The sequence below is a fragment of the Chenopodium quinoa genome, unplaced genomic scaffold (genome assembly GCF_001683475.1).
Source record: "Chenopodium quinoa cultivar QQ74 unplaced genomic scaffold, ASM168347v1, whole genome shotgun sequence".
Classification (NCBI taxonomy): Eukaryota; Viridiplantae; Streptophyta; class Magnoliopsida; order Caryophyllales; family Amaranthaceae; genus Chenopodium; species Chenopodium quinoa.
The window spans coordinates 6,000,448-6,022,505 of NW_018742205.1; the positions used below are offsets into that span (position 1 = coordinate 6,000,448).

Genomic DNA, 22,058 nt, shown 5'->3' on the forward strand with positions numbered 1-22,058 from the left:
TTATTTTAAAGAACTTTTTAAAACGATTTTTATGATGGAAATAGAACCGAGTATAGGATATTTATAAAAGTTATGATTAATTATATATATATGAAATATTAGAAGTTTATCGACAATAAAACACTATCCGACAATTTTATCTTAAAAAATCTATCCAAAATTTGCTTACTTAGCATCATATGTGTCACAATAATACTTAATTTTCGCCTACGTGGCGCGACACTTGGCGAATAACTGGAATGCCAAGTGTCGTTGTCTCGTGGCCTGGTTGGGAGACCGGCTTTATATTTTTAAGTATATATTAGTGACTAGTTTTGTGCCCGGATGATGCCCAGATTGTCGATAAAAGTTCAATATAAACTTTTTTACTTGAATGTTAAAAAAGGTCTTACAATCCCTTTTGATAATGTAGGATATATAGACAAACGATGTCATATCTCTTATTTAATTAAATAATAATGTACTTTTTGTAGTTTTGTTTGTGAATATCTATGTTATTATTGACTTGAAAATATTTTTATATAACTTAAATTGTTTTTTTTCTTTCTAATTCTCTATTATTTTTTAAAATAAATTAAATATATTATAAATGGATCTTATTTTAAAGAACCATTTAAAACAAATTTTATGATGGAAATAGAACCGAGTTATATGATATTTACTAAAAGTTATGATTAATTTTGCATATGTGAAGTATTAGAAGTATTTTGATAATAAATCTCTATACAACATTTTTATCTTAAGAAAACTATCCAAAATTCACTTACTTAATATCATATGTGTCACAATAACATCTATTTTTCGCCTACGTGGTGTGACACTTGGCGAAAATTTGAAATGCCAATTGTCACTGTTTCGTGGTCTGGCTACGAGATCGGCTTTATATATTGGTGACTAGTTTTGTGCTCGGGCGATGCCTAGGTTGATAAATTTTAAGATGATATTTTTACTTGATTGTTAAATACGGTCAAATAATTCGTTATGATAATGTTGGATATTTAGACATAAGATATCATATGGCTTATATTTATATAATAATGTACTTTTTGTACTTTTATTTGTAAATAGATATTTATGTTATTTTTAACTTGAAATTATATTTATTGAACATAAATTGTTTTCATTGAACTGAAAGTATTTTCACCAAAATAAAACTACTTTTTACTGATTAAAGCTTATTTTTACTGATTCTCTAATGCTTTCTTAAATAAGTTAAATAACAATGCATTTTGTATGCGTCTAGCCACTTTATTTGGCCGGACCAAGTAACACGTATAAAATCGACCGAGTAACCCCTATAATATTAACTGAGTAACCTCTAACACTAACTAAGTAACCCCTATCTATAACAGTCATTAAGTGACCGCTATAACACTGACCAAGTAACTCCTATAGCACTAATGAAGTAACTCCTGTAATAGTTGGTCACACAGTTTGACCAGCTACGTATAAAAGTTTGTGATTAAATATATTATATATACATCTTATTTTAAAGAATTCCTTAAAACGAATTTGATGATGGAAATAAAACGAGTAGTTATATGATATCTATTAAAAGTTATGATTAATTTTGTATATATGAAATATTATAATTCTATTGATAATAAAACTATATACAACAATTTTATCATAAAAAATCTATCCAATAATTGCTTACTTAGTATAATATGTGATATGATAGGGTATATATATTAGATTATTTTATTTGTTTTAAATGATTTAAGGTACACCCATCTTTTGGCATCCACAAAATTGAAGGGAAATGGCAAAGGAAACGATGCAGTTCACTGGTACTCGTACTGTACTTTAGCATTTTACAATTTCTACTGCCCAGGTTTGTATTTTCTCTCTCCATTTCATGATCTTAAGATTTCTAGTTTATTTCAATTTTCTATTTATAATCGTTGTTTATGGTATTTTGATTTGAATTTTATGGGGTTGTAATTGGGTATAAATCAGTCAATCAGTCAATTAATTAGTATAATTATTGTAAACTTTTGAGAATTATTTTTAATTTTGTGGTTTAAGTTGGAAATTAGCCAGTTTGATTATGAGGTTTCTTGAATTATTCTCTTTCAGTTTCCAATTGATGCGAATTTCTATCTTCCATTGAAGCAGCTTCTGAGGTAAGATGTTTTTTTTTGTAATTATTGAATATTAATTTCACAATCTAGGGTTTATCGTTAATTTAATTATCAGTATACTCAATTTAGGGTTCTTCTAAATCTTGATCATTGAAATATTGGTTATAATTACTAAGGTGATGAAAGATCATAACCACCAAATTTGTTGCTACAGAACAAAATTATGTGATTTTTCGAGCTTAATTTGATAATTGAATCAAGTTTGCCTTTAGTTGTTAGGATGGAACTATGAAATTGGACCTTTTCACCAAAGATAATGTGAGTTTTCCAGCCTAATTTGATGATTGAATCAAATTGCAATGATTAATCTTTTGAAAGGCTTTAATTTCTTTATTATAATTTTATTATTATTTTTTGTCAGGTAGTTCTTTCATTTGATTGAGCTGCTTGGCTTAGATGCTGTCTTTTAGATTCCTGTAGAATAGGTAAAACGATAATCTAATTATCTTTTGAAAGTGAAATGGCAGGATATGTCAATAGTAAACTTATAATATGAATTATTATATGACTTATAAAATTATTATAATTAAAATATAGAATTGGTACTTTAGGTTCCCCTAAATGTCTTGCCCTTGTCTCAAATATCTTCAAACTCGCCCTTAGTTTAACTTTGCTTGGAGTAGTTAGCACACTTAGAAGTTTCTGTTGTCTTGTTTGTGTGTTGTGTCATTATAAAAGGAGTAAAAAAGATTGTTTTGTTGCATGTTAGGAACGTAATCAAGAGTATTATTAAGAGTACATGCTAAATCTTTTAATTATTTTGTCAATATGACCTTTAATGTGGCAGGCTTTAAAGCTTTCCCCGTTGATGGCAGAGCTAAAGGAGCCCCTCCTTTCAAGGAAACCTGCCTCAGCTGCAAACCTTAGAGAGATATCATATCATCCCTCTGGGTCTGGGCGCCCACCCTTTCAAGGGATGGATGTTTCGGGCTTGAAGAAGCGAGGACAGAGCAGTCGCTCATGGATCCGAGTTGATACTTCTGGGAATTCAGGGGTAATAGAAGTTGACAAATTCACAATGATGCGTCGCTGCGACCTCCCTGCCCGTGATTTACGACTGCTTGATCCGCTTTTTGTGTATCCATCCACTATCCTTGGTCGAGAGAAGGCCATAGTTGTAAATTTGGAGCAGATCCGTTGTATTATCACAGCTGAAGAGGTTCTTCTTTTGAATTCCCTTGATAGCTACGTATTACAATATGTTGTAGAGCTTCAGAGACGGTTGAGGAATGCTGGTGCTGGTGAGGCTTGGCAGTCGGAAGATGCTATGACCCGAATGAGAGGCAATAGAAACTTTGACACCTCATCACCTGATTATTTACCTTTTGAGTTCAAAGCACTGGAAGTTGCTTTGGAGGCTGCTTGCTCATTTCTTGATTCTCAGGTTTTTACTCACCCTCCTTTAAAAAAAACATGTACAGGTATAATGTAGCCATGCAAATGAAGGTCTCTCTGCCTCTTTCCCTGTCTTATGTATGTGCAATAGTCTAACCAAGGAATCCACAAAGAAACACTCACATGTATGTACAGAACACTTCTTGTAATACATGCACCTTACTTTTATATGCTAAATATAAACCAAAAACTGTTTTCTCTGCTATAGTGATGGAAATTTTTTTAATAAAATTTTTGCCTGGGTGGGGGTGTTGGGTTGAGGTTTGGGTTGATTGGGATCTCTACAAGTTGAAAAAATATAAGAAATATTGCATCATGATGTGCTTTTCTCGATATGTAGTTAAAAATAGTTCAGGTTCGAGAGGTTGCTGAAATTCATAGGCCGGATAAAAGAAATATTATCTGGAAAGCTGTTAAGTGCTGAAAGGGTAAGGTATGGTAAAAGTGGTTAAGAGATTTTTTTTTTTTTTTTTTTTTTTTTTTTTTTTTTTTTATTTCAAATTTTCGCATTTTTGCTGTCACTATAAGTTCTGAACCCAAGTTGTATAAATATCTCAAAAGTTAGTCTAATCTCTCAAAATAGATGGGATGATTGTTTGCCTGAGATTTTGTAGGTGGCGACTTTATGGTGATCAAATAAGAGTGAGATAAGAAGTTTTGGTGTGTTTTGGGCACTTGTGCTTACAGCTTGTATGAAAGGCTTTATTAATTCGTTTGTGATTGGTGATTTGGGGAACTCTCCTTAGAGCATGTTTGGTAAGAGTGTTTTTTGGGGTGGAAATGGATTCAATTAAACCATTACCGTTACCAAATGTTTGGTTTGAAGGTTTAGGTAACCATTACCATTACCTAGGGGTAATGGTTTCCACCTACTTGTTACCTCTCTAAAACTTGAGGTAACAAATACCCTTACCCTCCTTAAAACAAAAAGAAAAGGAGGTAGGTTTAAGTGATTCATTTCCATGATTAAACCAAACAAATGAAAAGGTAAAAGTTATTTATATTCTTTTCTCCCTCTTATTTGTTTCCTTTCCACTTCACTTCCAATATTAATACCAAACGCCCACTTAGTGCATTCTTAGCTTACTTTTGTCAGGGAAAGGGGGGATGCGGCTGCAAACTTGGATTTTGTGCTAAGCGTTTTAAACTTTGATATGATTTACAGGAGGATGAAGTGGTATATAGATCTGGACCCTTAAAATTTTGTAATTATTTGGACGTTGCATCCAAATTTTTGGGACTAAGGTGCTAGATCAATTAGACAATTACCCAATGGGTGGCTGGAGTGGGTTTGATTGATTTGGAACTAGATGTTTATCAAAGAAAATTGATGTGGATCTAATTGAATTATTGAGATGTTTAAGCAATAGGCATAAAGTTGTTTTGGTCATCCTTGAGTTTGGAAGTTAGAAAGTGCCAATGTGAGTTGAGTGAGGAAATCTAATTGAGGTTTAGTTCAGTTAGGTTTGATTGGTTTTTGGTTCAATCCAATATCCTGTTACTCTCTCTCTCTCTCCAAAATTGACTGGAAAACTTTTTCATTCCTGTCACAAAATTATTGGTTCCGTTGATTGAGGAAAATTTTGGTAATTTTTGGCTTCAATTCATTTTCATATTGGTTTTATCTGTTTCTTGTAAATTTCAAGTCAAAACATCTGAACTACATGGATGTTTATATTTTATTTCTTTTATATATATATTCTAATTTTTGTGTGTGTGTGCATGCCCGCTCTAGTGAATATATGTTCCCAAACTTAATATGGTTACAAGGGATTAATTTGTCAATAGGTCACAACCTTGTATATTTTGAAATTTATGTGGACATTGCATCCAAATCTTTGGGGCTAAGGGTGATATTGTGGTAATATTGACTAATGACCAATGGATTGCTGAAGTGAGTTTGGTTTAGGAAGAAGCAGATGTTTGTTAATGAAACTTGAAGGTATGGAGGGAAGAAAAACATTGAGATCCTCAAGCAAGCATCATAAAACTTTTATGGTCATTCATAAGGTTGGTAAGTTAGTGAGTGCCACTGGGCTTTTTAAATAAACAGAGAATTAAAGCGCAGAGTGCTACTGTTTGGAATATGAAGCTGAGTTTTTTTATTTGAATTTAATAAGAGCTTCGTTGGGGAACCTAATTGAGATAAAGGTGTACTCCCTCCGTTCTTTTAAGTATACATTGAGATGAATCAAACAAAACCCCACTTGACTATGTTTTTTCTTATGTATTAGAAAGAATTTAGAAAATTCTCTTAAGCTATGAATTGTGTCTAGATTTCAAATGGGAAGAACTTTTAGGAACGGAGGGAATAGTATGTTAAGAAAGATTTATTTGATGTGCGCTAAAGAGGTGAAACATGATCTAGAGTACTCTAGTCAAAGAGATTGGTTAGGTGCTCTGTTTTATGTTCAACTTAGGTTGGTTATGAGTCAACTTCTAATGGAGTTTATTTTCCTACTGTTTTCACTTTCATTTTTTGGTCAATTGAAAAGCTAAGATTTTCATGTAACTTTTGGTATACATGGAAGTTGAGGTTTTCTTAAGTTGTTTCAAAACTTGTATGGTTTATTGGGGTTAAGGTGGTCAGCAGTTCTAAACCCTTCAAATTTTGAATTTTTTTTGTGAACTTTGCATCCTAAATTTTTGTGATAAGATCACAAGGGTGGTAGAGATTGAATGTTCAATTGAGTGGTAGAATGGGTTTGACTTATATGAGGAACTAGATGTTTGTTAAAAAAAAAAAAAAGGTGTGGTGTGAAGAACAATATTGATAAGTTCGGGTAAGCACCTTAAAATCATTTTTGACTATCCATAAGATTGACAAGTTTGTTAGTGCCACTGTGTAATAATCTAAGAGTATAATACAATTGAGGATGATGGTTTGGGGTCGATTTCGAGCGTAATCCATTTTCCTGTTGTTTCACATTTTTTTTGGAGAGAGGAGGGGGGGATTCAATTTTAAGTCAAAATTTGTTGAGTTGTTTTAGAAATATAGTATGGGTTATGGTTGCTAGCATGGTCAATAGATCTAAACCCTTAATTATTTTAACTTTAGGTGAACTTTGCATTGGGACAAGGGTGGTGGATTGAAATCTCAATTGAGTGCTAAAGTGGGTTTGCTTTATGAGTAGCTTTCGAGCTCATGATGCACAAAATATAACTCTATAATTGGCAAATTTCTGACCTTTTGTAATAATAAAAGAATTAAAGTGCAAAGTGCTACTTTTGTAAGCTCAAGCGGATTTGCTAATTTTTAGGATGCTACGATAAAGTTACCCCTTTTATTAATTCTATATGAAGAGTACCATTATTGTTTGATGAATCATGCTACGATAAAGCATAGCACTTGGTTTGAGAGGCCTTGTTAGACTGATTTTAATGGACGTGGGTCGAAGTAGGAATTTTACTTTCATCGCAAAAGTGGGAAGGATAATTTTTCTAAGGCGAGGAACTTAGCATACTAGGTTGGTAACTAATGTTTATAAGACTATGGTTAAAGTGTTTTGTGAAAGGTGGGGTGCTGATTATTAACATCAATGCTTTTGTGGTAAAGTACATTTGTGGAAGGGGGCAAAATGTTTATGTGTATCTTATAGCTAATGGGATAGTTTTTATTACCTTTGTATCAAAAGTTTCTAACATTTAATGTTTGCCCAAAAACTAAGGCAATTGGAGTGACAGTGTTGATGGATAAAGCGAGAGTGAGGTTAAAGTTGGGTAAAAATAAAAATTGATGGATCATAAGAAAGAGTGAGTGGAAAGGTATATATTCATTGTGAGGGTTAGGGTAGTAAAAGGGGTTTGCTTAAAATGGAATAAAGTGAAAGTGTTAAATTTTCTAAAACAGATGAAAACGGGAAGTGTCAAACACTTTCAGAAACGGAGTAGTATTATTGAAACTTAGACATGAATTGTTTTGACATTGTGTTGAGGTTACTTAGGGGCCATTTGGTTGAAACTTTTGGAATGGGTTGGAAATTAGAATAGAGTTAAAATCCATTCTATCTAATTTATTGTTTAGTTAGACTTTTAGTTATTGAACCTCATAACAAGAGGTTTCTAGATCTACCCCATCCCTTTAGAATCCCATACCCAACTCACCTCCTAAGATTCACAACTTCACTAATATAGGATTTTGAATCCAGGCCTCCCTAGTATTAGATTCTATACCAATCCATTCCAAATGATAACACTAAGACATTTATCACAAGATTGTGTTTGTGACTGAATGTCTTACATGTTCTTGGAACTTTACTAAATTATTTAAAAAAATAAAAAATTAACGGAGAGACACGCAGCGTTATGCAATAAGGTCCAAAAATAGTCTTATCTATACAAGCTATATAAATTAACGGAGAGGCATTATCATAAGTTCATAACATTCAGACAACAGATTTAGAACTTAAATGTGATAAATTTGATGATCGAGACCTTGGAGTAGAGCCCTATGCATAGCACTTGGTTAAAACTTGAAAGGGCTTTTAAGATAGGTTGGATTAGTAGAGTGACAATCCCCATGAAATTTGGTCAGGATGTGATTTTGTATTCCTTAATAAAATTTTATCTGTTGGTTGATGTTTGAAAAGGTGGGAACATCATCACTTAAGTATAAAGGAGTTTTTTCTAAGATGAGGGATCTTGGAAATTTTTGTTTGATCATTTATGTTCATAAGATCTTGATTGAAGTGCTTTAGGTTGGTTGTTTTATTTTGAAGTATGATGCTTTCATGGTAGATTACAGTGGTGTAAGGGAAGCAAATGTAGGATGTGTATCCTATTGCTGAGTGATAATTGATTCATAGCAAGGATGGATACTTTGATATCTGAATTTTACATAGATTTTGAGTAATCTATCACATAAATTTCGTAAAGTTTCATATATACAATTGTAGAGAGAAAAGTTTTGTAAGCTTTCGTGGAAAATATGGGTATAGGGTTGACTTTGGTTCTTGTTTACAGTGCTTATAACGAAATCTTAAGTGTCTTTGTGCATGTCTTTGTTTGAGGATAGGAGACCATTTATTCCTACTTTTTGTTTCGAAAGTTTTACTCTTCTCAATTATTTACTGTAGTATAGATAGCAATTACAAGAGAGATTATAGCTTGTACAAAGACTAATATCCCTTAATTTAGCCAACAAATAATCTAGAAAATATAAATACCTTCAAAAATCCAGGAAAGTTGCTCAGTTGCAGTACATGGAAGGTATCATGTTGGTGAAAGATGTCATCCGCTGTGGAGCACTGGCTTAGAGGAATCTCTAAAGTTTTTCAGAATATTGTGAAGCTTGCTATAGCTTTGTTTTTGTTCTTTTCTTTGCTGTATCAAAAATTCAAATCAATGGAGTCCCTTTAAACTAAATTATTATCGCAGCACATCATTAATAAAGCCAAATAATTGTGTACAAAACAAATTGAAATTCAGAAATTGGATGGTCTTACAAGAAATGAGTTTTTAGAGGGGAAGTTGGTCTTTGTATTGGTTGTGAATATTAAACGAGGGTAGCTCAGTCATTTCATTTGTTAATTAAGGGGTTAGCTTCAAGCTGTTTTATTAACCAAATTAATGTTGGAAAGCATCATTAATGCCACAGAATTTAGTTGGACAGTAATATATGGTTTGCAACTCTTTCCTGCTTTTCTACACAAACTCCACTTACAAAACTCTTTTTTAGTTTTTCCTCTTTATTTTTACACAAACTCCACAATCTTCTACCTTTTTCTTACGCATAGCCTCTTGCTATATCCTACCCTTGATCTTTGTGGAAATAGTAATTGTAATTACTTCAAAGGTTTGGAGGTAGTACATTTCTTTGGAGAAAGTGCTTCGTAATTGGCTTTTTTTTGTACTTCGTGCACATACACATGTGGCAATGTCAGTATTTTCAGATGAATCATGAATGAAAGGGTTCCGATGGCCATTTTTTTAACCCATCATATTCTTACTGCCGAAGAACTCTATTCTACATGTATTATTATATTAGTGTGTAAAACAACTTTAGTAAAATGTTGCTTCCAAGCCCTTTTTTTTTCTTGTAAAATTTGGGTGGTAGATCATTGCACTATTAAACATCCCAAGATGCTCTTTTGGAGACACCATTTTATCGTATTGTGGTGCTATGGCTGCTATGGTGTAGTACATTGGAAGATTGAAAAGGCGGTTCTGGAAAATTGTTTAGGTAAAATCACTACAAGGCTTCTGGTGACGTGGACTGTTGTATGTTCTTAAATTTAATTGTCACCGATGTTAGATAAAAGGTTTGCTCAGGGACGGTTATGCTCGAATTACGGTAATAGTTTAGGTAATAGTAGAGTGAATATGTCATTTGTGCGTTGAAGTTATGAACTGAGATCGTCATGCTTTAATGAGTCACAAAAGTTTGTTGTTTGTAAAGTTGTATTGTCCAGGCTTCTGGAATAGAAATTGAAGCATATCCATTGCTTGACGAATTAACACCGAAGATCAATACTTTAAATTTAGAGCGTGTGTGCTGACTGAAAAGGCAGACTTGTTGGATTGTGTTGTTCTAAGTTGTTTATCTGTTGATGATTTTACCTAAAGTATCTGTTTTGGCCAGGCTTCTGAATTAGAAATTGAAGCATATCCATTGCTTGATGAATTAACATCAAAGATCAGTACTTTAAATTTGGAACGTGTGCGCCGACTGAAAAGCAGACTTGTTGCCTTGACTCGAAGAGTGCAGAAGGTACTGTACAGTATTATACTATTATGGTTAAAATTCTATAGTAAAGTTTATTGTTAATTTCTGGGGAGGGCATTTGTGGAACACTGGATCTTAATAGCTTTTGATGATTGGTTTCTGTAAACTCTTAAACCCGGAAAAGATATAAACCTGGGTTAGTTTTTTGGCAAAATGAACATTAGCTGTGAATCTGATGTAAACCTTGGATCTCTTTCATATTTTCATCTTTCTTATAGGTTAGGGATGAGATAGAGCAACTAATGGATGATGATGGGGATATGGCAGAAATGTATCTTACAGAGAAGAAGTCACGGATGGAAATGTCATTGTATGGTGATCAATCAATCTTAGGTTTGAGATCAAATGATGGTGCAGTGTCCATCTCGGCTCCTGTTTCTCCTGTCTCCTCTGCCTTGGATTCACGAAAATTAGAGAAAAGCTTCAGTATCTCAAGAAGCCGGCACGGAAGCTTGAAAAGTACAGATAGTGCTACAGAGAGTATAGAAGAGCTGGAAATGCTCTTGGAAGCTTACTTTGTGGTCATTGACAGCACCCTTAACAAACTTACATCAGTACGTTGATATCACATCTAGTTTTTTTGTTATCACACTGGAACTTTTATTTACATGTTTCATTCCTTCATTCATTGCAGCTGAAGGAGTACATTGAGGACACTGAAGATTTCATTAATATTCAGCTGGTAGGTTTGGTTATTTCATTTGAATAGAAGAATGAGAATATGAGATTGAGATATACTTCGTACTGGAAGAGGGAAGGGAAAAATAATAGGCATTAGGCATTTGACTGACATTAGGTACTTGTTCTAATTTTGACTGGGCCAAATTTGGGCAATATTCTCATCTGTTTGATTGGTGTTTTAAATTTAGCAGAAGGATACATATACCAAAGAAACCAGGCTAGTTTCTAAAGTGGATTTTTAGAGTCTAAAAGACAAATTTACTGCATTGGTTTACGTAGAAGTGTTTCTAATTTCATTTAAACTATTTTCCTGCAGGACAATGTCCGAAACCAACTGATTCAGTTTGAATTGCTGCTAACTACTGCAACATTTGTTGTTGCCATATTCGGAGTGGTAGCGGGAATTTTTGGAATGAATTTTGAAATTGAATTATTTAATTACCCTGATGCGTTTAAATGGACTCTCCTCATCACGGGAACAACTGGGCTCGTTATATTTGGTTCATTTTTATGGTTTTTCAGATACAAAAGGCTAATGCCGCTGTAAATGCCTCTCATATAAGTGACGGAGACAGTCATAATCCTAAGCAATTCTTTTGCAAAATAGGTTACATCAGCCGTATATTTGTTGGGCCAAATACAATTATGTTTCTGATGTAGATATAATTTTGTTCATTTTTGACATATTCATCAATTTCTGATTGAACTTTCTTGTTAGATAATCAAGTTCATGTATTGTTGAGGTGGGTATTGCTCGTCTTTTCTTCACACCGTTGGTGATTTCAAGTGGAGACAACGCGAATGGGAATAGATAAAGTATATACCATATAATACCATATAATCTTGCTTCCATTAGGAATTTATTTCTATTATGCATATAATGTGGGAGTTTAAACTGGGGAGATATTTTTCTTACTCCTACAAATTTTATTTATTTTTAATACAAATTTTGCTGTCAGAATCAATGTAAATTGTAAACAAACAACGGTTCAATTAGCAATAGGACAACCAAAAATGCAAGGTGTGGTTCTCCTACAGCCTAACACCATTACTCGTCGTAGAAGAAGATTCATTGAAGGCAAGATTTATGACAATGAAACAGGGCAGATTTGTACATTTATTAATGGAGTAATGACATAATGACCAAGGGAATTAATACTTGTGGAGAAGAAGAAGCTTAATACAGAGTAAGCAAGAATATAAACTTCAGAAAACTTCAAGATAATGTTACAGAGACATCAACAAGCTGAGACTCCCACTAAACGAACTAAAAACATAGGCTATTACCTGTGCTTTGTAGCTACTCACTCATTTTTTCAGTAGATTACTTCTATACAAAAAAATAAAATAAAAATAAAATAAATCCTTGATAAAAAAAATTCCTTGATCAAATTTACTTCCAACGCATATTCTAGTGCTGGTAGCGTGTAACCTGCATCACAATTTCATAAAGCACTGAACAAGAGTTATCGATAATTTTCCTTGATCAAATTCACTCTCAATGCATACTCTAATTTCTGGCACTTGCACAATCAATAGGCCAGCTAAGTCAGCTCGCAGCAAACCCATGAAGACCCCAGCATTCACCACAGCACAAGCAAAATATTTTGTACAACGCAATTATTGTATGAATTCAGTATCAACCTGTATTCGAACTGATTCAGCAGCAAAATACTTTTCATCTCTTCGAACTGATTCAGCTACCAGAAGTAACGGTGATGTCCTTAAAAATTCTTGGCAGAGCTGAAGAGGAGGGCTCAAGCCTATGTTAAAATTTTGGGCATGAAAGTTATTGAGAATAGCATCTACTTTACAATTGACATTGGTAAATGAACCTCAGTTCTCAAGCAAATTAATTCAAAGTGCTTTTCATTCAAGATCAACCAGAATTTTCTTATATCAGGTTTCAAAGAGATTTCTCATGGTGTCTATACTTGGTAGATGCCCAATCCAGCACTTATCCAAATAACAAGCTCATTAGCTTTACTGTTGACATGAAATTCATTTTCGCTTATTGGGAAAACCTACCCTTTAATTTTTATGCAAGTTTACCAAACTGGGAAACGCATCCCCCACAAAATCATGATTAATTTTTAAACCAAGAAGAAGTGCTTCCCATGACATGGAACCTGGTAAAACACCGTGGTCAGAAACTATGTCAAGAGTATGTAACGCCTCTGGTATAAGCCCCTCGTGGCACAAACTACATATAATCCTCTCATAAGTGGAGAGCATTGGCAGGAAACTCTTGGAAAGCATCTCCTCCAGCATATTGCAAGCTTCCATAACTTCACCCGCAGTAACCAATGCATCAATCATCAACTTATATGATCGATCATTCAATTCTATACCTTTCTTATTCATCTCACTCCACACCTCCCTCACTCTACTCAAATTCTCAACCTTGCAAAAAGCTTCCAATACTGTATTATATGTATTCACATCGGGTAGGCAATCCAGTTCAACCATGCAGCCAATCATCTTATACGCATCCTCGGCTTTCTTTTGTTTACCTAAGCCTTTTAGGTACACATTATAAGTAAGCACATTTGGAGCTAGACCGAAAATGAGGATTTCGTCAAACAACTCTTCTACTCTAGAAAACTCTTCTGCTTCAACAAGACCATTGAGAGCCATTGTATAAGACATGATATCAGGCTTAATTCCCTCCCTTTTCATCTCACATAAAACATCAAATACCTCTTTACCCTTTGCTTGTCTCCCTAAGAACTTAATCACATTGCAATAATCCTCTCTACCGGGGCAAAACCCGACTCTTTTCATGTCTTCCCACACACCCATTACCTCCACACTAGTCACATTTACCTTCTTTTGTCTACACAATGATCCCAAAATCAAGGAATACAATTTCCCATCAGGATCAAACTCATCATAAATCATGTAATTTAGCAACTTAATAGCAAAATCAACCTTCCCAATCCTACAAAGGGCATTAATCAATATCGAAAAACTCGAACCCTCCATTCGAATATTCATGACCCTACTCTTTAACAACAATTGCGGAACAATTCTCAAACATTCTCTATTTCTACAAAGAACAAAAAGCAGAGAATTGAGTGAGAGTACAGTAGGAACACACCTGAATTTAGGTATCCTGAAGAACAAATCAATTGCCTCCTTAATCATACCCTTTTCTCCATAAACCCTAATCAAATCAACAAAAACCCTTTCTGGGGTTTCAGATTTCTCAACATTTTGGAGATATAAAAGAATATGATTAAGCTCATTGAATTGGGATTTTTGAATTAGGGTTTTGATAACCAAATTATAAGCAATGGGTGTTGGATCACATTGGTAAGAATCGAAAGAATTTATGAGACAATTGAGAAGATTAGAAGGGGTTTTAGGAGGGGTTTGGGTGATTTGATGAAAATTTGAATCTGGGGTTGAAGAAAGACATGATTTTTTTAGGGTTTGAAGAGCTTGTTGTTGATTGAAAATGTAATGCCATCTTGTTTTGTAAGGTGAACGAATCCATTTTCTTCTTCTTCTCAGAAATAAATTTGGGATTTTTTGGGAAGAAGATTTTAGCACCATACGAGCAACAGCAAGAGCAAGAAATGAGCAACGTTCACAATTCTGACATATTGATAGTATACTACTCCGTATTTCTTTGCTACAAAAAAAACTTTGGTTAGTAATTCTAACCTAGGAGATCAAATGCAGATAAAAAACTTTACTGTATATTGTTTATTATTTCTTTAATTCAACCTATGAAATTATTCCAAGCTAGAAATTTCCAAATATGCGATGTAAAAATTCTAAATTTCAGTCGATAACATTGCTTGTTAGATAGTTTAGTTAAGAAATATTTTGATTGGTAGCGAAAATAAGTGTTAAAGTGTGCCATGAATCAGTTTTCGATTTGAGATTTAATAAATAAATAAAAAATTCTATAGATTTTAGCCTAATTATGAAATCAGTATTTTTCAGTATTCCATGTAAAATTTGTGTTCTTGCTTAATTTTTCACATTCGTTACAAGCTTATAATAATGTGGAATCTAGAATCATGATCATCATTTCTCTTCTTTGGTTACATAAGGTATACATTAGCAACATCAAGCCATCAATAACAAATATCATTACGACGAAGTAGGGACAAAATGGACTATTCAATGGCTACAAAGAAATTGTAGCAATTGTAATTATTTTCAATCGACCATTCATTTCTAAATGACCAATCTTGTCCGTTCATTCCATAGACTTAAAAAAAAAAAAAAAAAAAAAAAAAAAAAAAAAACTATCGCCATCCACCACACCATTGTTACTGCAAGCTACGTTACTTACCACGCCATTGCCCATTGTTATTGTAGTTTAATTTTAACCTTCAAATTGAAGAAACATGCTAATATGTAGTCTTAAATCGAACTCTTGATTGTTAGTATTATTAACCGTCAACATATGAGTTTCTTACTTTTTCGATTCTTCCATCAAAATTCATAACAAATACCATCATCTTTCCCATAAAAACTAAACCATGAAAATAATAAAAATGGAAGGAGATGGAAAAAGGTCTCATATCAGCATCTTTTTTTCACCTACACGGCTACACTAGTCTCATATAATTTATATAGTACATAATTATTATTCTCCTTAATTCTTGCTGGTCAAATTAAATTACCATTGTCTATGTAATTTTTTTCATTTGATTGATGATCGAATATGAATTTCATGTTAAGGGTGGTTGATTGGTTGTTTATAATTTGCAGAGAATTAGCAATGGAAGCTTCCATCGTTACGGAGTAGTTTATTTTTTGAGAAAAAACAGTTAAAACTTAAAATATTTTTTTTTTTTATGTAGTTTTTTTGGTCAACTTAATCAACGGTACTGAATTATAGAATTACAATCAAGGGTCTAGATTTCATTATTGTAAAGGGGCTGCAGTATTTTACCTAAATGCAAAATAAGATAAAATTTTAATAATTTTATGTTCCTATTTTACCCTTATTCTAATTTACTCCTAACTATATAGTCATCCTTATACCTCCTACCAACAAATTATAACGTATCTTAACTTTTTATCCTGTTTGATTTTTCGTACGGATTCATGGACAATGATGAATTGCACCACGATGATTTTTTTAAGGTATGTATATTTTATGCTATAGAATTATTATTTGTTTTTTCGCAAAAATCATTAATATATGAACAGTCGAACAATTAAAATTTACTCGAGAATTTTACGGAAATTAATATTGTTCGAATTTTCGAGCATGAATGCAAAAGACCGTCTTATATCATCGGGGATAAATGTACCGGCGTTGCTTTCCCGGGGTAAGAGTTGGTACCGGGTAGAATTTCCGAGGCCTGTTAGTGGGTACTGGCTGGAATTTCCAAGGCCTGTCAGTGGGTACCGGCGCTGCTTTCCGGGGGGTAACAGTTGGTACCGGGTAAATTTTCCGGGGCCATACGATGGGTACCGGCTAACATTTTCGGGGCCTGATAATGGGTACCGGCTATAATTTCCGAGGCTTAATATATATGATTTTGGTATTGGATTGGATTAAATAGTTATCCTTTGACATTGTTATAATTGATAAGAATGTTATTTTATGAAACGATATTAGTTGTTAGTTTTATTTATTGTTGAGATGATTTATTTTTTGTCAAAACTTTGGTCAGGATTACTATTTTATACCAGATGAAAATTTTCAAAACTATCCTCATGTTGGCTATCTTTTCATGACGGACACGTTATTTAATGATCGACAAAAAATGTTAGAATGGGTGATACAAATCGGCAAAGATAATGATATGTATTTTGCTATACAGTCTTCTCGAAGAGGGAATGTATTGGGGCATGGTCGAGTTTATATTGAATGTGAAAGAAGTGGACCTTATAGGTATAATTTTCCTTCACCCGATAAAAAATTCAAAGCTAGACACAACACTAGTACAAAAAGGCATTGTTGTTGTTTCGGGGTTTTCTGATGTCCTGCGAGAGAGTTACAATTCCGAGACCGGAACCGGACGCCTGTACATGCAAAACAAACGGATGCTCCGGGTGATTGGAGATCCGCCTCCGACGGTCAAGTTAGTACTTGATTAAGGAGTAATTAATGCGGAAATAAAGGTGATTGGGTCTCTCTAGGTGAGAGTGTTTAATGTGCGTCATCTCCCTTAATGAGGATTAAGGGAGGTATTTATAACCTTGGGAAACGTGTCAATCCTAGGTTTAGGTTAACCTAGGGCTGATTGGGCTTCCCTTGGAAGTTGGGCCCAGGTGGCCGGTTTCTCCATTAGGCATGGAGGATGCCACGTGTCATGACATAATAGGTCCAGGGTGGACGAATAGGCGTGTGCCATGTGGCAAATCCTGACAGTTCCAACTGGGGGACACTTGGCAGGACCTGATTGGCCCACGTAGCGCATTCCGATTGGTGGGAGCAAAATCTCCTAATCATTTGCCCCTCACAGGTGGCACGTGACTGGTCACATGTTACCTGTGACAGGTGTCGCACTGTGACAGGCGACGACCTGCTACAGGTGTCACTCGGCGAAAGGTCGAGAGATTCTCCCGCCCAAATTTTGAATTTTGGAAGTGACCCTTCGATTTCTCACTTCGCCTATATAAGGGGGTGTTGACTTCAGTCATTTTCCCATTTGAGAACTTTTAGAGAGAACATTCGGACCCTGAACTTGCTCTGACATTTCGGACCCTTTCTGCCTACCGCCTGCTCTGACAAGCCGACTACACAAGATTTCCAAAACTCCGTCAACTTCACTCGTTCAGGTAACCGTCGGTTCTCTTACTCTTAATTTTTTCTTTATTTTATTCTTTTTTGAAATGGCACCACGGAAGCACACGACACGACCTAGGTTAGTGATCAGCCGGTCACCGGGGACAGCTGAATCTAGGACTAGGAGTGCCGCCTGCCCTTTTCCGGACCCATCTTTGCCCTTTATACAAAGTCCGACTGTCTCTGTGTCTATGCAGAATATGATGGCCAGAACAAAAAGAACTGCTAGGATTTCGAACTCAGACGACTCCTCCCACAGGGTGCCGATTAGTGAAACATCTGACCAAGCGCCAGATGTGGAAGTGAACCAAAGGGGCTTGAAAGCCGACAGTTCTGAGGGAGGAGTCAAAGTGACCCCTTCCAATTTTACAGTTGACAAGTCTACATTCTCTCCTGCTCCTTTTGAAGGAGAGGAGGCGGGCCCCTCGGGGAGAGGGGAGGAGTCGTCCTCTTCGGACTCGTCAGAGGACGAATCCGAGTCTAACTCTTCTGGTCATGCTTCTCTGGACACAGAAGAGAAAAACAGCCGCCTACAAGAGGCGAGACTTTCTCACGCAGTTGAGAGAAGGGGGACAATTGGGCGGAGCCATCCGCCTCTTACCGAGAGCAAAATACCCCCTACTACTGCACTGTCCCACGGGGCTGGATCACGGCCATGCAGGAGAAAGTGGGGAGCTTTATTGCGAACCACACAATGGGCCCCGGCTTTTTAGTTTTCGTGCCGGATCCAGAAGACACAATCGTCTGGCCGGCTGGTACTAGTTATGATGGCGCCTGCTTTGGCTGCTACGAGGCGGCCATCAGGGCTGGGCTGCGCTTCCCACTACATCCGGTTGTTCAGCGGATCTTGGATGGGTATGAGTTGGGGTTATGGCAGTTAGCCCCAAACTCCTGGGTCAACGTACTCGGCTATGTGGCCGGGTGCGAACTGCACGGGGTGGAGCCAAACTTCGAGGCTTTCGCCCACATGAACTACCTCAGCCGGACCCCTAAGGCAGGCGGTACAGGCTGGTATCAATTGACGAGCCACAGAGGTTACCTCATGACAAGAGGTAAAGCAAACAAGTGGAAGGATTGGCGAAACACCTTCCTTATCATTGAAAGTTCAGACACAGAGCTTAACAAGCGCTTCAACAAGTGGAACAGGAATCCGCCTCTTCTTGAAGGCGGCCGCAGCATGCCGCCTGTTCTCCCCAAAGCTAAGAAAGAGATCCTGGATAAAGGACTCTTTAAAGTAGAGTCGAGGGTCGACTCTACTACAGGGGTACGAGAGCAAGTACCCCTGCACTGCATCCCGAGCTTCAAATGGCTCTATGACGAGTACTTTCTGGCCGCCTGTGGCCTTAGACGTCGGTGTTCAAGAGGTAGCCGACATGTCGAATACTCTGTTTTTACATGCATTATTGTTATGACTTTTTATTAACTTTGCTATTTGTTTTTGCAGCGGACGCCATGAGCAAAATTACCGCCTCCAAGACTGCGGCGGCCATGTTGCGGGCCTCCATCATGCAACAGTCCTCAACCGACTCCCCCAACAAGAGGGCGCCCTTGGTGAGCTTCGAACCTTTCACTCTCTTTTTGGAGTTGGGTTTATGCATATACTGACCGAGTGTTTTTTTTTCTTTTTTTTTTAGTCGGGCACTCCAAGAGCCTCTTCTTCCCAACAGCCGGACTCCAAGACCCGGAGGACGACTGTTGCGAGCTCTCCTGGTTCTGCCAGGAAACATGCGGCGGCTGAGAAACAGCCGTCCATTCCTTCTAAAACTCCAATCGGGCCGCCTAGAAGTATGAAGCTGTCTTTGTGAATTTAGACTTGCTCCCTTCTTTAGGTCTAACTCGTTTGTTTATAATTGATGCAGCCGGCCCTCAGGAGCCGAACTTGGTCGAGGTTGCCAAGTCTATGATCAAAGCCGTTCCTCCAGCTGAAAGGGAGGCGGTCAGGAGTGTCGGCACCCTTGACCTAGACGGGATTGCAGGGGTCCTTGCTGAGGTATACTTAGCATATTTTTGGTTATTTGAATTCCAGGACGCCTGTTCTTTTTGTTTGGAAACTGACGCCTGTTCCCTTTTACTTAGGCCCTGCTCCGAGTGAACGGCCTTCGCAAGCCGCTTGACAGGAAGAACAAAGAGGTAAAGGCTGCAAAAGCTATGGCCGCCTCTGACTGTGATAAGGCAATGTTTCAAATTGCCCAAAATGAGATTTTGACAATTGATATTCTTTATTATCAGGCGCAGGCTACTTCTGCTATTCGGGCTCAGTTAGAGGCGGCCCAGAAGAAAAATAGTGAGCTGGAGGCGACCATCAACAATCTCAAGGCCGAGCTGAGACCTCTTCGCCAAAAAATGTCCTCATACAACACCTTGGAGAAATCCTTGGCGCACGTTGAGGAACGCCTGGTGACCCAGGAGAAGAGTCTTACTCAGGAGCTCTCGGCAAAGGCCGAGCAAGAAAAGAAGGAGCTGGTCCGAGAGATGATGGAAGACTCTGCTCAGATCCAGCGCCTGACCTGGGGCCGCCTCTTCCCCAATGCCGACTTTTCCTCCTGGGAAAAAACGTACCGCCAGTGCTCTGATAGATATAATCAAGAGATCCTGGCGGCTGCTGAGGACGAGGCGTTGGAGGAGGAGGAGCCGGTAGTGGCGCTTGTGCCGCTTGGGGGTGATGCATCGAAGAAGGATGTAGCTGAAGCCGAGTCCAGCAAAAAGAGTGCTGACCAGGCGGCAGCTGCTACTATTGAAGATCTGCCCCCTTCTTAAGCTTAATGTCTTCTTTTTACGGCTTGCGTGCCGTTTGTTTCTATTTACCCGGACAGGGGGCCGGGGTTCTGAATATTTTGCCGGTCTTCATGACCGGCTTCCTTTTGTTATCTTTTACCCGGCCAAGGGGCCGGGGGTATGAATGTTTATGCCAGTCCTTCGAATTTGTTTCGTTTTGAATCTGTTAAAATTTGTTAAGTATCGAAACTCTGATATCAAATTGCATACTTATACCGACTGTTCTGCATGGCCGACAGTTGTGGACAGGTACAAGGTAGTTAATCACACCACCTATGCCCCTGGACGACTGGTTGTCTGTTTCCAGGCTAAGCGATCAGTCGGCCACTTTAAAGACTGGATCCCCTTTATCCAAGTAGGAAGGTGGTTTCTTACCTGCCTTGCTTTTTTTTTTTTTTTTTTTTGTTTTTTAAGCTAGAGACTCTAGTCGGTCCAGGCCGACTATTTCCCGCCACATTTAACCTAGGGTGAACAGGCGCTGTATGAACACCTTTTTAGTCTCATACTAAATTTTTAAGGAGTGACCAAGTAAACATGATTGTTACCTAGTCGCCGGGTAACTGAGTAGTAGAGGTTTCAAGCGGTGGGTACCGGTTTCTCCCCTTTATTTGCCAATGTTTGTTGGCTATTAACTCATAAGATACCGACTGGTCTTATCCCAAGTAGTTCAGTCGATTGGTTGACACGGATGGTTACTGCAAACACTTGTTTGACCTGATTAGTCAGTTAAGTGAGGGGTAGCCTTGTCCGGGAAACGGCTACGTGGTTGTCTTGGTTAGACAGTCGTATAGGTGCCGTGTAATGATTTTATAGAACAATGTTCCACCCAAAAGGGAGCTGCTCTCTGCGACGAATTTCATCCGGATGGATGCTGTCGGACGCCTGCTATAATGTTGGGACAGGTCGAATTGAACTTATATTTGGATCAGTTGGCTTGGCGCCTGGTCTGATCATTTTAGCTATGAGCCTTTGATAGTTCTTGGTGAACTGTGTTATGGGAGAGTAGCCGGTTGTATGAAAAAAGCGGCGTGCCCCTCTTAAGTAAGAATGAAAAATAAACATGGAGAGTAGCCGACTGTTTGTCAGTAGGAATGCCCCTCTTAGTACAAAATTGAATGAAACATCAAACTTTTATTAAGTAGCCCTCGACTATTTACATTATTCAAAAGAAATATTTCTTAAGATTATCTACATTCCAGGTTCGAGGCAATGGTTGGCCGTCTGGTGTTTCCAGACGGTAGGTACCGTCCCTGACCTCCTCATAGATTCGGTAGGGTCCTTCCTAGTTGGGAGTTAATTTTCCAGACTCATTAGCCCTACCAACTGCTTTCATTTTTCTAAGTACAAAGTCCCCCACTTTGAGTGGACGCCTGTGTACTTTTTTGTTGTATGATCTAGTCATTCTCAGGCGGTAAATTTCATGGCGCAAGACAGCATTGCCCCTCCTTTCTGGGAGTGAGTCTAATGCCAGGCGCATGGCTTCCCAGTTTTCCTCTTCGTCAAATAGCATTACTCGAAGAGTCGGCTCGTAGTGTTCAATTGGAAGAACAGCTTCCGCACCATAAGTTAGGAGGAA

At 37.1% G+C, this 22,058-nt stretch overlaps 2 protein-coding genes across 3 annotated transcripts; one reads left to right on the forward strand and one right to left on the reverse strand.

Moving 5' to 3' along the window:
* The first annotated feature begins 1,696 nt into the window (after window positions 1–1,696).
* On the forward strand, window positions 1,697–11,813 carry LOC110730705 (magnesium transporter MRS2-1-like). 2 transcript variants are annotated; one of them, XM_021910531.1, is made up of 7 exons: window positions 1,697–1,834; window positions 2,080–2,126; window positions 2,932–3,528; window positions 10,120–10,248; window positions 10,482–10,817; window positions 10,898–10,945; window positions 11,261–11,813. In XM_021910531.1, the coding sequence occupies exons 3-7, from the start codon at window positions 2,953–2,955 to the stop codon at window positions 11,489–11,491; spliced, it is 1,320 nt and encodes a 439-aa protein (XP_021766223.1). In that variant the 5' UTR covers window positions 1,697–1,834; window positions 2,080–2,126; window positions 2,932–2,952; the 3' UTR covers window positions 11,492–11,813. The 2 variants fall into 2 exon arrangements, with proteins under 2 accessions (XP_021766223.1, XP_021766227.1); XM_021910535.1 differs by having other exon boundaries at window positions 2,960–3,528.
* A 542-nt stretch (window positions 11,814–12,355) lies between these two features.
* LOC110732618 (pentatricopeptide repeat-containing protein At2g38420, mitochondrial-like) lies at window positions 12,356–15,261 on the reverse strand. Its single transcript, XM_021912585.1, has 4 exons — window positions 15,254–15,261; window positions 14,045–14,110; window positions 12,997–13,993; window positions 12,356–12,376 (listed from the first exon to the last, which is right to left on the reverse strand). The coding sequence occupies exons 1-4, from the start codon at window positions 15,259–15,261 to the stop codon at window positions 12,356–12,358; spliced, it is 1,092 nt and encodes a 363-aa protein (XP_021768277.1).
* Window positions 15,262–22,058: the final 6,797 nt, after the last annotated feature.